The sequence below is a fragment of the Suricata suricatta genome, chromosome 2 (genome assembly GCF_006229205.1).
Source record: "Suricata suricatta isolate VVHF042 chromosome 2, meerkat_22Aug2017_6uvM2_HiC, whole genome shotgun sequence".
In the NCBI taxonomy this organism is placed as follows: Eukaryota; Metazoa; Chordata; class Mammalia; order Carnivora; family Herpestidae; genus Suricata; species Suricata suricatta.
Window position 1 is genome coordinate 179,406,200 of NC_043701.1, and position 15,463 is coordinate 179,421,662.

Here is a 15,463-nt window from a genome sequence, read left to right on the forward strand (position 1 = left end):
CTCAGCACGGCGGCGACTGCGGGAGCCCGGTGCGCGCGCCCCTACACGGCCACCGCCGGCTCCGCGCGCCTCCGCCCGACCCACCGGGACTCCTGGGGTGCGCGAGCTAGGGATCGCGGGACGATTCCATTCGGGGGGACCCCCCCACACACGCACACACTGACGCGCCTGGGTTTGTGACTTCCCCCCCGTGACTTTGAATTGGGGATGGGATTGAGGCCAGCACTGATGACTTGAAGGCAGCGCTCAGCTCATCTGCCGCGCCTGTGAGCCACAGTGATGACCTCAGACCTAGTCACCTCGGATTTAAAAGCTCGACCGGTCTCACGGTTTACAGGTCACAATTCCCGTGGGCTTGCGCGATCTCACTTGATTCTCTGAGCACCCCTGTGCCGTGGGACTGGCCCGGCAAAACTGTCATCCCCATTTAAAGATGAGGAAACTGAGGTTTCCAAGATGAGAAGTGAGTTGCCCAGGGTTACTGGTGACTGGTGACAGCGTCCGGATTCGAACCTAGGTCTTCTTTTCCTGGACCTGTACCCTTCCCAGTATATCCTGACATCTCAGAAATGGAGGAAGGAAGTCCTGCCCGGTGTGGGAGGCTCTCCCTTCTGTCCCCAGCCGGAGCCTAGCCCAGCAGGGTCAGAGAGCTGGACGGGATTTGGAGAGAGGTCCAACACTCCCCCCCACCCCACCTACCCCCCACCCCCCACCCCCGTGCCCACCGCTTTGGAAACCGTGGCAGGCTGCGGTTCAAACCCAGGGGAGATGCCCTAGTGAGGCCAGGTGAGCTAGGTGAGGGTGGCTGCCCTGGCTTGCTAAGACGCCAAGCAGAACCCTGATGCCCTTCAGTCCTTCACAGTTACAGATTCAATCATTTGCAACAGAAATTGGGTCTCTGGAACCCAGGTTGCATCTCTGACCCCCATCTCCTTCTAGACGCAGGAGGCAAAAGGTTAGAAGATGCTTGTCTGGTTTGGATTTGAAGTCAGAGAGCAGAGATAATGGAAAGGGCTCCCATCTGCCCCACCAGGTCCCGTGGAAGGGAGCACCACAGCCCTTGGGGGAAATTTCCACCAGCCAGGTCCACCTTAACATTCCTTTTTTCCTTTCATCTCTTGGGGAGCAGTCCTTGGGCAGTAAGTACTTATCCCAGCGGCAAATTCTGAGGCTTCTCCAGCCCCTCTGCCCAGAACCACTTCTAACTCGGCTGTTCCTTTCTTCCCGGCCCCATGGGGCTTCCAAACAATGACTTGGCAATTAATATTGTCCCAGAAGGTAGCAGTAGGAAGAGGTGGAGAAACTCCCTCATTAAAGTGCGGGGGTGGGTGGGGCGCTGTTAATCCCATCTGTTGTTGAAGGGAAGACCCTCTTGGCAGCTTCCTTGCAGCTTTTCTCATTCAAACCTGTGGCCCCTCCCAGAGGCGGCCCCTGTATTCCCTGCCGACTTTAAAGCCCTGCCGAAATTCAAACCAGCTCTGGTTCTAAAGCAATGATGGATTGTTCTTTTGCGGGAAAGGAGGAAAGGAAATGCCCCGCCTGAGCCCCCTGGCCCACCTCCCACCAGAGGGAACGTGCCCCCTGTGAAAACCAAAGAGAAGGTGGCCCTGGAACTAAACAGTGGCACCCAGGAACTTGGATTGCAAATCACAGAACCTTCCTCAACGCGTACCCCTTTGGGTATTTTGTTTTGTTTTGACAGCTCCTTCTCACCCAGATCACCCCCTTTTTTTTTAATTTCCTTTTCTGTCTCCCTCCCTGTCTATAATGATCCCAGCCCCCTTTTATTTTTTCCCACCCACATGTATATTTTTTCATATCTAGGTACTTCAGGGTAGAAATAGATCTGCCTAAGGGAGCTCCAGGATGGACATCCGTGGCATCCCACGCTCCCTCTTCTGTTCTCCTTTCAGCAGCCTTGAAGCCATTTTCACAGGAAGGTGGGCTGGCATTCCAGAGGCACCTCATCCCCAAACCAGAGGGACAGAAATGGCTGGAGACAGCCAAGAGCTGCCCCAACCTGGGTCATTTTCATTTTGTTTTATAAATTGCCTCAAATTTTTTTGATTTAAGTGATACAAATCCCCTTTCCTTTGAGGTCCACAGGTGTTACATATAGAAAAGGAGCAGAGAGGGGCGCCTGGGCGGCTCAGTCGGTTAAGCGGCCAACGTCGGTTCAGGTCACGATCTCACGGTTTGTGGGTTCAAGCCCCAAGTAGGGCTCTGTGCCGACAGCTCAGAGCCTGGAGCCTGCTTCAGATTCTGTGTCTCCCTCTCCCCGCCCCTCCCCGGATCTCTCTGTCTCTCAATAAATAAATAAATGTAAAAAAAAAAAAAAAGAGAGAGAGAAAAGAAAGAAAGAAGGATAAAAAGAAAAGGACTCGAGAGAGGCGCCTGGGTGGTTTAGTCGGTTGAGTGACCGGCTTCAGCTCAGGTCACGTTCTCACAGTTCATGGGTTCGAGACCCATGTCAGGCTTTGTGCTGATATCTAGCTCAGAGCCTAGAGCCTGTCTTCAGATTCTGTGTCTCCCTCTCTCTCTGACCCTCCCTGCTCATGCTGTCTCTCTCTCTTTCACAAAAATAAGTAAAACATTTAACAAAATTAAAATAGAAAAAGAAAAGGAGCAGAGACCGGGGAAGCAACAAATTGGAGACAAAGGCAAGGACACATAAAGGCCACGTTCTTTAAGACTCAACCTTTAATAACGTCCTTTAGTTATTTTCAATTTCTCTTGCCCTTTATCACCCCTCGCCCCCATATTTCTGATAGGTGTGTTCAGTGCAGCACAGGTTATGTGCTTGGCTTCTGGAAATAGACGATGCAGACGAAATAGCATAGTGTGTACCATCAGCCCTGAAGGAATAGAAAATGCTCCCTTTAACCCCTTTCAGAGAGAACCACCCTGCCCAGCAGACAGGCAAAATTCTTTCATTTGGTGAGGGGAGGGGGAGGCCTTCGGGAATTGTCTTTCTGGCCACCTGCTTTGTAAATGACCAGGAGGCAGTGAGACCTCAGATTGGTACAGTCTGGCCTTCTGTTCACTTGCTAATGTCCTCACACGTGTATTTATACCGAGGTGTTCCTATATAATAAATATATCCGTTTCCAGCAAGCCACCTTCCCTCTGTGCGTGGAGTTGATTTGTTTTTTCAACGGGGGCATTAAAATTCTGCCTGAGTGCTGTCTTTAAATTGCTTTGATGCTAGGTGGGTCCCCACCCTGACCTGTCCTGATGGCAAGTGATGGCTGTAACAAGCCTGGGATCAATATTCATAGCGGGTGTCCCCGGCTGATAACACTCTCCAAGACAATGTTCACTATCAGTGCAGACAGCTGAGAGATTGGGCCATTAGGGATGTTGTGTTAAATAACCTGATCTATTTCTGGGGCTATTTAATGAATTTCACAGTTTAGATAGTATCTTTAAGGAGAAGGCAAAGGCTATTCCGGAGGCACTGATGCAAATCAATGATGCCAAGCTTCCCGAGCTATCCCACAAACAAAGTGGCCTATAATTCCGGCACAGCCTCCAAGAGCAGCTCCTGAGACATGAGCAGTGTTAACATGGGAAGAATTTGCTGTTTATACAGAGAGAGAGCAATATTATGAGCCGTGTCAAAGCCCCTTAGATAACATCTTATGTTCCTGAAATAAAATAAACAGATTCTCTAGGTAAAACCCTGCACTTCGGACCAGCCCCCTGGGTAGGACATCTATGCCAAAGAGATAGCTTCATAAAGCGCGCTTGGTGACAAAGGGAGAGAGAAGTCAACTTCAGGGATAGCCTCGTGGGCAACCCCGTTACCCATGACCTCAGCCAGTTTTCCCCAACATGTATTTCAATTCAAAAGAGTCTGCAAAATGGGAGGGGTGTTGGGTGGGGGAAGAGAAGGCGCTGGATTTTAAAAGGAAAGTACTGATAACAGCAGAATCTGTTGTTACCGTTTACTTGACTCTCTACCCCTTGTGGCTGGAGAGTTCATTTACAATTAAAGGCTAGCATTTACAATTTCCCACCAGGGCTTTGAACTCTGGCTGCCAAGCCGAGCAAGGATTCCTTTTAAAAACCCACCTCGGGAGATTTTCACTTGTGAAAGCTCAAAGAGAAGACTTCCCACGTCCCCTGTTGCAACCAAAGGAAAAATGTGTACTTAGCATATTTTGCTCTAAGAAATCAGTATTTCTTCTCAGAAATCAACAGGTTAAAAAAAATCGTCTTTATCTCAGCAAGGTGGAGGAAGCAGCAAAGAAGGGGATAAAACAGGGGTTACACTGATAAGTGGACTCCATGTTAATTGTTTCTGATAATGACAATATTAACAATGGCCGTTCTCTTGGGGAACGTGCTCTGAACCAGGCACTCGGCCAAGCTCTTTGCTTCTTTGGGGTTATTTCATTTAATCCTCCCCACAACCCCACGAAGCAGGCACTGTTATTATCGCCGATTTGCCCATGACCCCAGAGCTAGGAAGTCGTGAAGCTAAGATCTGAGCCTGGGCAGTGAGATTTCCGAACCTGCGTCGGTAAAATTCTGATTAAGGAAGTCACATTCCTGCCCCGCGTTGAAATCTAATCATAGACATTGATCAAATGGCTTTCCTTCAAAGTTACACACGGAGCTGAGGTATAAGAGAGGACCTGCAGGGAAATAACTAAGCCCAGCACTACCGGGGAGGAGACTGGGGATTTGGGGATTCAGCTTTGGCTCTTACATTCCGTGTTTTTTCCTACGGTTTTACCATACTCCCGGGAGGAGCCCAAGACAGGGGGATTGCCAGGCAAACTAAATTGCTCTGGGCATCTGGAAAAATAGAGACATGTAATTGGAAGAAGGAGAATGGACGGGGGGCGGGGGATGCCAAGTGACAAGCTGAGGACATAGGGGGTGAGAATTGATGAGGGAGGGACAGGGCCAGAAGGAGGAGGGACACGAATGCAGTCTGGGCCGTTGCTCACAGTGAGCATCAAATGCCGTGTCAATGCCCTTCTGAAGGGAGACACATGCAGAATGAAGACAGGAACCAAGGTGGCACTTTGCAAGTGTATAAAGTGCTCGCATCCCTGTTGAACAGAGATGAGCATGGTCTTCATTCTTGGGCGGTGCCCTGCAAGGTAAGCGCCAAAGCCCTCTGCTCCCCACATCTGTGCCTAAATGTCAGGCTTTTCCCCCCCTTTTAAAAAAATGTTTATTTTTGAGAGAGATAGAGACAGAGTGTGAGCAGAGGAGAAGCAGATAGAGAGGGAGACACAGAATCCGAAGCAGCTCCAGGCTCTGAGCTGTTAGGGCAGAGCCTGACCCGACATGGGTCTCAAACCCATGAGATCATGACCTGAGCCAAACTCGGACACTTAACCCCCTAAGCCGCCCAGGCACCCCTTAAATCTCATGCTTTTAGCTTCTTGTCCCTGGTCATTTCCAGCCTAGCCACCTCCCCAAGCTCTTCACCCCCCATGGGGTGCAGACCGTGGCCCTCAGAGCACCAGGCTGTGGCCTAAACTAGCAAAACCAACTGGAGTGTCTGAGCTCCCCTCCTGGGGACCGCTGCGACTTCTCCTGGTGGGTGGTGACCTTGTAGGGATGCTGATGGGCGCTGCCACATCTCCGTGCTGTCCCCAAAGTATCTGGGAAGCTGGCTTCCTTTGTGACAAGTCCAAAGTTTTCCATGCTGGCAAGCAGTTCAACATGTTGAAAAACAAACCATCAGAAACACATCCATGGGTCACCAGTCGGCCACCTCAGCGGGGTTCACGCCAAGGGACCTCACTTGATTCGCCAGTGCTTGCGGCATTTCCGTGGCTACCGTGGTCCTCGGGGTGAAGGCTAAACGCCTTAGCATCGAGTAAAGATTCTTTACAGTCCAACCCCACTCACTGCCTGTGCGGCTCTGGTCCCTTGAACACGGTGGTGTTCCGTGGGAGATGTGTATGGCTCTCCTGCCCACGCGTGGTGCCTTCTCAGAGACTCTGCCCAGCCTCTGGATCCCCGTGAGTGGGCAGTGGGCCAGGGGAAAGGTAGGGGATACCCAGCCTTTGGGCAGGCCCATTCCTGGGCTGCACAAAGCAGTCGGCTCAGCCAGGTGACCTGGACCAGTCGGACCCCAGGAGTCTGATCAAGACCCACCGGCGTATTTCCTGCCAGTGGTGGGAGCTTGGGCTCAGTGGGCAAGGACTATGGAGATGGGGTGACCATCGCGGGGCCACATGAGCACGGAAGTTATGAGGGACTAGACACTCGGCCCGAGCTGGGAGAGCAGCAGCGCAGAGCAGGGAATCTGTAAGCGGCACCGGCAGATGGGCGTGGGCCTGAGTTCGGTGCTTCCAGAGTCCAGCTGTGCGGGGGCACCAGGGTTCCCCGCGAGCCTCTGTGCATCCTTATAAACCTTCCTCTTCCCTTGATGGGAGCCACCCTTGTTAGCTGGGTTTCCCCAGGGAACCAGCATCTGTGAGCTGTATGGATATAGAGATAGAGAGAGAGAAAGAGACGGAGATTTTTTAATTTTTAAAAATTCTGACTTAAAATTTTTTTGTTTTATTTTTGAGAGAGAGAGACAGCATGAGCAGGGGAGGAGCGGAGAGAGAGGGAGACACAGAATCCGAAGACAGGCTCCAGGCTTGAGCTGTCAGCACAGAGTCTGATGCGGGGCTCGAACCCACAAACTGTAAGATCATGACCTGAGCCAAAGTCGGACGCTTAACCAACTGAGAACTGAGCCACCAGGTGCCCCAAGATTTTTATTTTTATTTTTTTTAATTTTTAAAAATATTTTATTTATTCTTAATACAGAGAGAGACAGAGCATGAGAGGGGGAGGGGCAGAGAGAGAAGGAGACACAGAACCAGAAGCAGGCTCCAGGCTCTGAGCTAGCTGTTAGCACAGAGCCTGACACAGGGCTCGAACCCATGAACGTGAGATCTGACCTGAGCCGAAGCCAGAGGCTTAACCGACTGAGCCACCCAGGCGCCCTGCCCCAAGATTTTTAAAATAAGGAATTGGTTCATGCAGTCATGAAGGCCGGCAGGGATATGCTGGCAAGCCGGACACCCAGGGGATCTGACGGCCTAGCTCTGGGCTGGAGGCCAGCAGGCTCTCATGTCCCAGGAAGCACGAGGTTTCAGTTCAAGTCTGAAGGCGGGACAGAAGCCTGTCAGGGGGGAGGAACTCTCTCTTCCTTGGAGGGTTGGTGATCAGCCCTCTTGCTCTATTTAAGCCTTCAACTTGTTGAATGAGGCCCACCCATACGGGGCAGGGAATGTTTCACTCGGTGTGCCAAGTGCTTATGTCATCTAAAAATGGTCTCACAGACACAGCAGGAGTAATGTTTGACCAAGTATTTGGGCACCCTAGGGCCCAGTCAAGGTGATACACGAAATTAACCATCGCACACCCTGAGAGGGCCTCTAGTCCTGGCAACGAGATGGACCCCGGGTGGGACTCGCTCTCACAGCTGTGTGTGTCGCTCCAGCAATATTCTGTCCATCCCACACCTGCCAAGTCGCCTCTGCTCAAGTGCTCTTTCGTCTGTGAGTCGTTCCCTGCCTGCCCGGGGATGCCTGGGATGCTCCTTCCCACACGGTGCCCAGCCTTCCGTACGGTCCTGGCAGATGTCTCTTGCTTTTGCCTGATCAGCATCCTTGCTCCTTTTCTGGCATCAGTAGTTTGACTTTGCTCAGATCACCCCACGTCACTCTGCCCTTCATGTGTGGGACTGCCAAGCAGAGGCCCCACCGAGCCCTGGCCCGGGGGTGGGAGGGGGTCCTGCAGGGCCCTCCAGGCGCTGTCCCCTGAAACTCTGCAGCAGTGTGACCCTGAATGGGGGCTGCCTGATCCCAGCAGTCGCCTGCCAATTCCCACTTCCAGAGCTGACGGTTCTAGTACTTCTTGAGCACTGGTGGTCCAGCATTTTCTTTGATTCTATAAATTGCCTCACAGCCTTCCCAATGCTTACCTTGCCCCTCTCATGTTCTGGAATTCAATTAGCCAAGGTCCAGGACTGCTGATGGGCATGGCCTTTATCACACTGTCTTCCTAAAATTAAGGCCCACGTAGCACCTGTCTTTGTACCCATCGGCATCCTGGCCTTCAGCAGGTTGAAGATTTCAAAGGAATACATGGTGTCCCAGTAGCAAAAACCCGAAGTGCTATACAGTCTGATTAAAATGGATTGGAAACCCTGCCCCTTCAGACGTGGTATCGGCTAAGCAGAAAATAAAAATCGGATCCAGATATGTTTAGATATGGATATCAGTTTATAATGGATCCTGCTTCTTTAGGGACAATCCCTTCCTCCCGCCCATAGCTTTGGAAAGAGTCTCTTCAATAACTAGGACCTCATGTGAGTGTGAGTGTCCTTTGCACACACCTGTGTCCGGGGGCCCTGGAAAGCATTGGAGCTGACAGCCTGAGCCTCACGGCACTGTCTGCTCGGTGACTGCCAAGACGCGACAGGAAGGAGGGAGGAAGCAAACGGTGAGAATAATTTACAGTCTAGACAATCGGGGCTTCTACTAGCAACACGCACATGCAACATGCTTCATGCAACACGCACATGGGTGGGCTGTGCCTCAAACGTGCTCCTCTACAATGTGATCCCCTTTTAGGAAAAGAGAAAACACAAAACAAAACACCCCAGGATCATAGAATATCAGAGCTGCCGTATGCATGAGAAGTCATTCTAGAGTCTGGAATCTAGACTCCTGTTACTTACAGTAGGATCTGTGGACCAGCAGCCTACCTGAGACCTTGTTAGAAATGTGGAAGCCCACTGGCAGGCTCATTCGGTAGAGCATGCAACACTTAATCTTGGAGTCGTAAGTTCAAGCCCCCACGATGGGTGTAGAGATTACTTAAAAATAAAATATTAATTTAAAAAAAGGAAATGCAGAATCTCAAGTTTCACCGCAGACTTACTGAACCAGAATGCGCACTTTATAGTGAGTTCCCCCAGGAAATTCACATCTATCTTAAACCTTGAGAAACATCGGGGCGCCTGGGTGGCTCTGTGAGTGAAGCATGTGACTGCTGGTTTTGGGTCAGCTCGTGATCTCCTGGGTCCCGACACTGAGCCCTGTGTCAGGCTCTGCACTGGCAGCGAGGAGCCTGCTTGGGACTCTCTCTCTCCCTCTCTGCCTGCCCCTCCCCTTCTCTCTCTCAAAAATAAATAAATAAACATGTGTTTTAAAGAATTGAGAAACACTGACCTAGAGCCAGAGACCGGAAGCACCAGCGTTGCTTGGCATCCTCTAAGCCATGCAAATGCTCAGGCCCATCCCAGACCTCCTGAAACCAAACTTAGGTTTGTTTGGTTTTTTTATTCAAAAAATTATTTTTAAAGTTTATTTATTTTTTTTTAATTTTTTTTACTGTTTTATTTATTTTTGATACAGAGAGAGATAGAGCATGAGAGGGGAAGGGGCAGAGAGAGAAGGACACAGAACCGGATATAGGCTCCAGGCTCTGAGCTAGCTGTCAGCACAGAGCCTGACGCGGGGCTCGAACCCACGAACGTGAGATCTGACCTGAGCCGAAGTCGGAGGCTTAACCGACTGAGCCACCCAGGCGCCCCAAAGTTTATTTATTTTGAGAGAGGCAAAAGGAGAGTGCAAGCAGAGGAAGGCAGAGAGAGAGAGAGAGGGAGAGAGACAGAGGATCTGAAGCAGGCTCTGTGCTGACAGCCTTGGTAGGACCGTGCACACGTGCGCCTCCCCAGCCCTTGCAGGGCACCTGAGTCAGGCCGGATCCCTCTCAACGTAGCCAAGAGGGGTTGGGGGCTCTGACGCGACAGGGCCAGAGTTCTTTCTGGAACTGTCAGACCAAGATGAGGAAAGGGCTGTTCCACATGTGGTTTACCTGGGGTTCTGACAGCCTAGAACTGTCACAGCTGTCTCGCCCGACTGCCTGGAGAAAGCCCCGCCACAGCGAGAGAGAAGGAAGTCGATCTGCAGATGCGGCAGAGCCCAGAAACGGAGTCGGAGAGCTTAGAACGCCACCATTTGAGGGGCACCTGGCAGGCTCGGTTGGGTAAGCGTCCACCTCTTGATTTTGGCCCAGGTCATGATCTCGCAGCTCGTGAGTTTGAGCCCCGGATTGGGTTCTGCGCTGACAGCATGGGGGTTGGTTGGGATTCTCTGTCTTCCTCTTTCTCTGTCCTTCTCCTGTTCATGCTTTCTCTCTCCCTCTGTTCTTCTCTCTCTCTCTCTCAAAATAAATACATAAACATGAAACAAAATTATTTAAAAAACAACAACAACAAAACACCACCCTTTGAGCCTTAGAAGCAGCCATGTCTGGAGCCATCAATGGCTAGACTACCCGGTTACCTGAGCCAATACCTTCCTTTGAAATGTGAGTCATTTGAAATTGGGTTTCAGTTACCAGCAACCAGAGTCCTGGCTGATACAAGCAAATCTAGAAGGATTATACCACATCTACTGTGGCTGTGGAAGATGGGGTGGATTCACATTTGAGCTGAAATTCAGACATGACTTGTGAACTTGTAATTGGAAATGTCCCAGGCCAGGAGCTCTGCACACAATAGGGTCAGTGTGCCACTTAACTAGCTCTGGCCCAAAAGATAAAAACAAGAGTCTATTGGATCCGGATTTGGGGGAAGCTTTTTTTCCCCTGCATACGGGCAACACTCAGCTCTCCCAGACCGTTTGCCCTTTTCCTTCTCCCTCTTCTTGCCTGAAATGCTGACATCATGGTTTAGGGGCACAGAAGGCACCTTGATTGCATCTTTTTCACTGCCTGACCACCGCCATCATGGGTCGCATGCATGCTCCCGGGAAGGGCCTGTCCCTGCCGGCTCTGCCCTACTGCCACCGCGTCCCCACTTGGCTGAAGTTGACATCCGACGATGTGAAGGAGCAGATCTACGAACTGGCCAAGAAGGGCCTGACTCCCTCACAAACCAGTGTGATCTGGAGAGATTCCCATGGTGGTGTACGTTTTGTGACAGGCAATACAATTTTGAGAATTCTTAAGTCCAAAGGACTTGCTCCCAGTCTTCCTGAAGACCTCTACCGGTTGATTAAGAAAGCTCTTGCTGTTCGAAAGCATCTTGAGAGGAACAGAAAAGATAAGGATGCTGAATTCCAACTGATTCTGATCGAGAGCCGTATTCACTGGTTGGCTCGATATTATAAGACCAAATGAGTTCTCCCCCCAAATTGGAAATACGAGTCATCTACAGCCTCTACCCTGGTTGCATAAATCTGACTATGTACTCAAAGCAATGAAATCATTGTCTAACTAGAAAAAAAGTCTTATGTTAAGGAGAGCAGAGCAGAAGCTGGAAGTAGCCTGTTCCCTGGTAGTCCAGGAAGCTCTTGAAACTGCCCAGGCCTTCCTGGTACCTGAGCAAGAGTTCCTCTATTTGGCTGAGCAACTGTGGTTAGGTTTCTATTACAGGCAGCCAAATGCAAGCTAATTTATATAATGCCCTTCACCCATTATATTCAAAGACAGGTCATGGGCTTTTGGGCCAGGTCTGAGCCCATCAGTGGCCCACAACACCACTTTGTCACCTTGGATGGATCAACATCATTCTCCAGGTGAGGACCTAAGTCCCTGTATTCATGTCCTACTGGTGCTGTAGCAAATTGTCCTAAGTGCAGTTGCTTGAAACAATACAAATGTATTATCTTCTAGCTCTAAAGGCAAGGAGCCCTAAACTCAAGGTGTCAGCAGGGCTGAATTCCTTCTGGAGGCTCTAGAGGAGAATGCATTTCTTTCCCTTTTCCAGCTTCTAGAAGCTTCCTGAACTTCTTGGCTCATGGTCCCTTCACATTCCAGGTCAGTAGTGCAGCATTTTCAAATCTCTCTCTCTCTTTAGCTCTGCTTCTGTTGTCTTGTCTCCTCTATTGTCATGATTCTGACTCTCCTGTCTCCCCCTTTGCCTTCTAGGGACTGTTGTGATTCACTGAGCCTATTTGGATCATCCAGGAAAATCCCCATTCCAAGATCCTTAGTTTACTTATGTCTGCGAAAGCACTTGTGCCAGGTAAGGTAACACAGTCACAGGTTCTGGAGACTAGGGTGTGGACAACCTCAAGGGGGCGTTATGCAGTCTAACATAATTTTAGATATAGAAAGTAATTTCAGGGCACCTGCGTGCTCACTCACTCTTGATTTTGGCTCAGATCATGATCCCAGTGTTGTGGGTTGGAGCCCACATCAGGCTCCATGCTGAGTGTGGAGGCTGCTTAAGATTCTTTCTCTCGGGGTGTCTGGGTGGCTCAGTTAGTTAACTTTGGCTCAGGTCGTGATCTCACAGGTCATGAGTTCGATTCCCACAGGCTCTGTGCTGACAGCTCAGAGCCTGGAGCCTGCTTCAGATTCTGTGTCTCCCTCTCTCTCTGCCCCTCCCCTCTCACACTCTGTCTCTCTCTTTCTCTCTCTCTAAAAAAAAAAGATTCTCTCTTTCCCCCTCTGCCACTCTCCCCTGCTCACCCGCTCTCTCTAAAAGGAAAGAAAAGAAAGGGATTTACTCAAGGTCATGTACGGCCAGTAGAAGGAGGACCATGGGCAGGCTTTCCACCACTGGCAGAATGCCCTTGCTTCTCCTCCTCCTTGACTACAGCGCAGCCACTGTGCAAGGTCCATTTCAGCCTGTCTCTCTGTGGTGAACAAACCCATCCTCCACACAACTGATCAGCAATCTTAAAAGTGTACATCTTGTTCTCAACAGTCTTGACTCAAAGGCAAAGGTAAGATTTTAGACCTTTTTGCATCCCTAGAGCCCAGTGAACCCAGAGAGTAGAAGTTCAATACATGGGTATAGAGCATGATGTGGATGGCAGATGATCTAGATTGCTCACTTAGCTCCTGTACTACAGAATCTGGAAGGCTGAAAACTACATTTCCCAGACTTTCTTGCAGGTCAGACTAGGTTCCACAAAGCTAGACAGAGTGAAAATGAGCTCAGTGGCATGGATTGAGGGAATCCTTCGAGGGCAATGTGGTGAACAGATGTGGTTCCTTGGGGGCTTTGCTATCAGGTCCCTGGCATCTTAGGAAACAGTGATGGGGCAGTAAGACAGTGGAACAATGTAACTGGCCATTCCACGCAGCCGCATGGCTCCTGGCTGTACAGTACTTGCGCTTGGTTCTCCAGTTCCCATGGAAATCTGCAAGCTCCTTACTACCTGTTGTAAACATAAGCCTTAAGCAGGAGTGGTTTCTATCTTCCGCAACTAAGAACCATAGCTAACATAGGGTCTAATATTCTTTTTTTAATTTTTTAAGATTTTTTAAATTTATTCTTGAGAGAGAGAGAGAAGGACAGAGCACAAGCAGGGGAGGGGCAGAGCAAGAGAGGAACACAGAGTCCAAAGCAGGCTCCAGGCTCTAAACTGTCAGCACAGAACCCAGTGCGGGGCTCGAACTCACAAGCTGTGGGATCATGACCTTAGCCAAAGTTGGATGCCTTATCAACTGAGCCACCCAGGTGCCCCAATATAAGGTCTAATATTTTTTCTCCTGCACTGTCAGTGCAGAGCCCTACGCACAGCTCCAAATCATGAACTGCAAGATCATGACCTGAGCCGAAGCCAAGACTCGAACACTTATCTGACTAAGTCACTCAGGCGCCCCTGAACTGGGTGAAAGTTCTAAAATTCTGACAATTTCTTCCTCCTACCTGTGACTCAACAGGTTGAAATGAAGTGGCCATTCAAATATGGTCTTCTTTTGATACCTCAAAGCGAAGTTATGCCCAGAGGAGTCTGAGTTTTCAAATTTCAATTTAAAACTTGGAAAAGTCAGAGGGGCAGTTAAGGAGACCTTCCCTGTTTTCTATCGATTTTCATTTATTGTAAAAATGTTGTAGCATTAGGGGCGCCTGGGTGGCTCAGTCAGTCAAGCGTCTGACTCCAGCTCAAGTCATGAGCCTGTAGTTCATGAGTTGGAGCCCTATGTTGGGCTCTGTGCTGACACCTCAGAGCTGGGAGCCTCCTTCTGTTTCTGTGTCTCCCTCTCTCTCTGTCCCCCCCATACTCCCACTCTGTCTCTCTTTCTCAAAAATAAGTAAACATTAAATTTTTTTTGAGAGAGCAGAGCATGAGCAGGGGAGGGACAGAGAGAGACACACAGAACCAGAATCAGGCTCCAGGCTCCCAGCTGTCAGCGCAGAGCCCGATGTGGGGCTCGAACCCACGAACCATGAGATCATGACCTGAGCTGAAGTCGGAGACCCAAAGGACTGAGCCACCCAGGTGCCCCCCCAAATTTTTTAAATAAAAAGATGATGTAATATTAAGGGGAATGTAACAATTCATCCAAAGATATCACTGGCCTAACACACTGCAATATTCCCTAGTTCCTCTCAGCCCTGTTCCTACGCACCCTTAATTTTTCAGGGCTGTAATCTACACTATAGTTTTGTAGTCTGCTTTCTCATATGCTAAAAACATGAGCAGTTTCCGTGTAGCTACCAGTCTTCATTTTTGATGGCATATTTCTTTCTGTAGCCATGTTATATATGCTTGCACATTCGCTTTTTTTCCAGCTTGTGTTGGCGTCATGGCTTACATTGCACTCATGGTCTTGAGAATCACTGCCGTAGCATCTCTTCCCAGGCATAAGATTGTCCGGCCAATTGATCCAACTACCTCCATTGCTTTTAAGTCTGGTCATACTCTTCAGCCAGAAGATGAGGCCACCAATGATCTCTTTAATTTTTGCTACTTAAGAAAAAACATTTTTAATGTTTTATTTATTTTTGATATAGAGGGAGACAGAGCATGAGAGGGGGAGGGGCAGAGAGAGAAGGAGACACAGAACCGGAAGCAGGCTCCAGGCTCTGAGCTAGCGGTCAGCACAGAGCCCGACGCGGGGCTCGAACCCATGAACGTGAGACCTGACCTGAGCCGAAGCCGGAGGCTTAACCGACTGAACCACCCAGGCGCCCCTAATTTTTGCTACTTTTACAGGTGTCTCCGTGTTTAGAAGTCTGGTTTTTAGGGAGAGGCTTGTTTTTCTGCTTTTCCTGCCTTTTGTCCACTGATCTGGGGAGCCGGCTCCCACTTCGCGGGCGTGCGGCCGGGAGTCAGGAGGCGGCGCCCCGCGGCCCCCGCGTGGCGCCCCGCGGTTCCGGGTTTCCGACTACACAGCCCAGGACTACATTTCCCAGGCGCCCCTGCGCCGCGAGCCTGGCCGCAGTTCCCAGCCGCGAGTTGGGACGCGGAGTCGGAGGAGTCAGAGGAGTCAGAAGCGCACAACCGGGCACGATGGCTGCGTGGAGCGAGCGGCTGGCCGGCGTGCGCGGGGTGCTGCTCGACATCTCGGGCGTCCTGCTCGATGGCGGCAAGGATGGCGGCGTGCCCATCCCTGGCTCGGTGGAGGCGCTGGCGAGGTGAGTGGGCCGCGATGGTCGCGAGGCGCCGCGCGCTGCCGGCTCCCACCGGCGGCTTCCGGCACTGCTGGGGGGCGGGGCGGGGGCGGGGCTGGCGCACTGGCCCCG

The 15,463-nt window shown here is 50.6% G+C and overlaps 1 protein-coding gene and 1 pseudogene across 5 annotated transcripts in view; both read left to right on the plus strand.

Annotated features, from left to right (window-relative positions):
* The first annotated feature begins 10,764 nt into the window (after positions 1-10,764).
* On the plus strand, positions 10,765-11,183 carry LOC115273927 (annotated as a pseudogene).
* A 3,967-nt stretch (positions 11,184-15,150) lies between these two features.
* Positions 15,151-15,463, plus strand: part of LHPP (phospholysine phosphohistidine inorganic pyrophosphate phosphatase) — a 117,521-nt gene continuing 117,208 nt past the window's right edge. For all 5 annotated transcript variants that reach the window (XM_029932752.1, XM_029932753.1, XM_029932755.1 and 2 more), the window contains exon 1: positions 15,151-15,355. In XM_029932752.1, the coding sequence (XP_029788612.1) occupies positions 15,231-15,355 (125 nt within the window). In that variant the 5' untranslated portion in view covers positions 15,151-15,230. The remainder of the gene's footprint in view (positions 15,356-15,463) is intronic.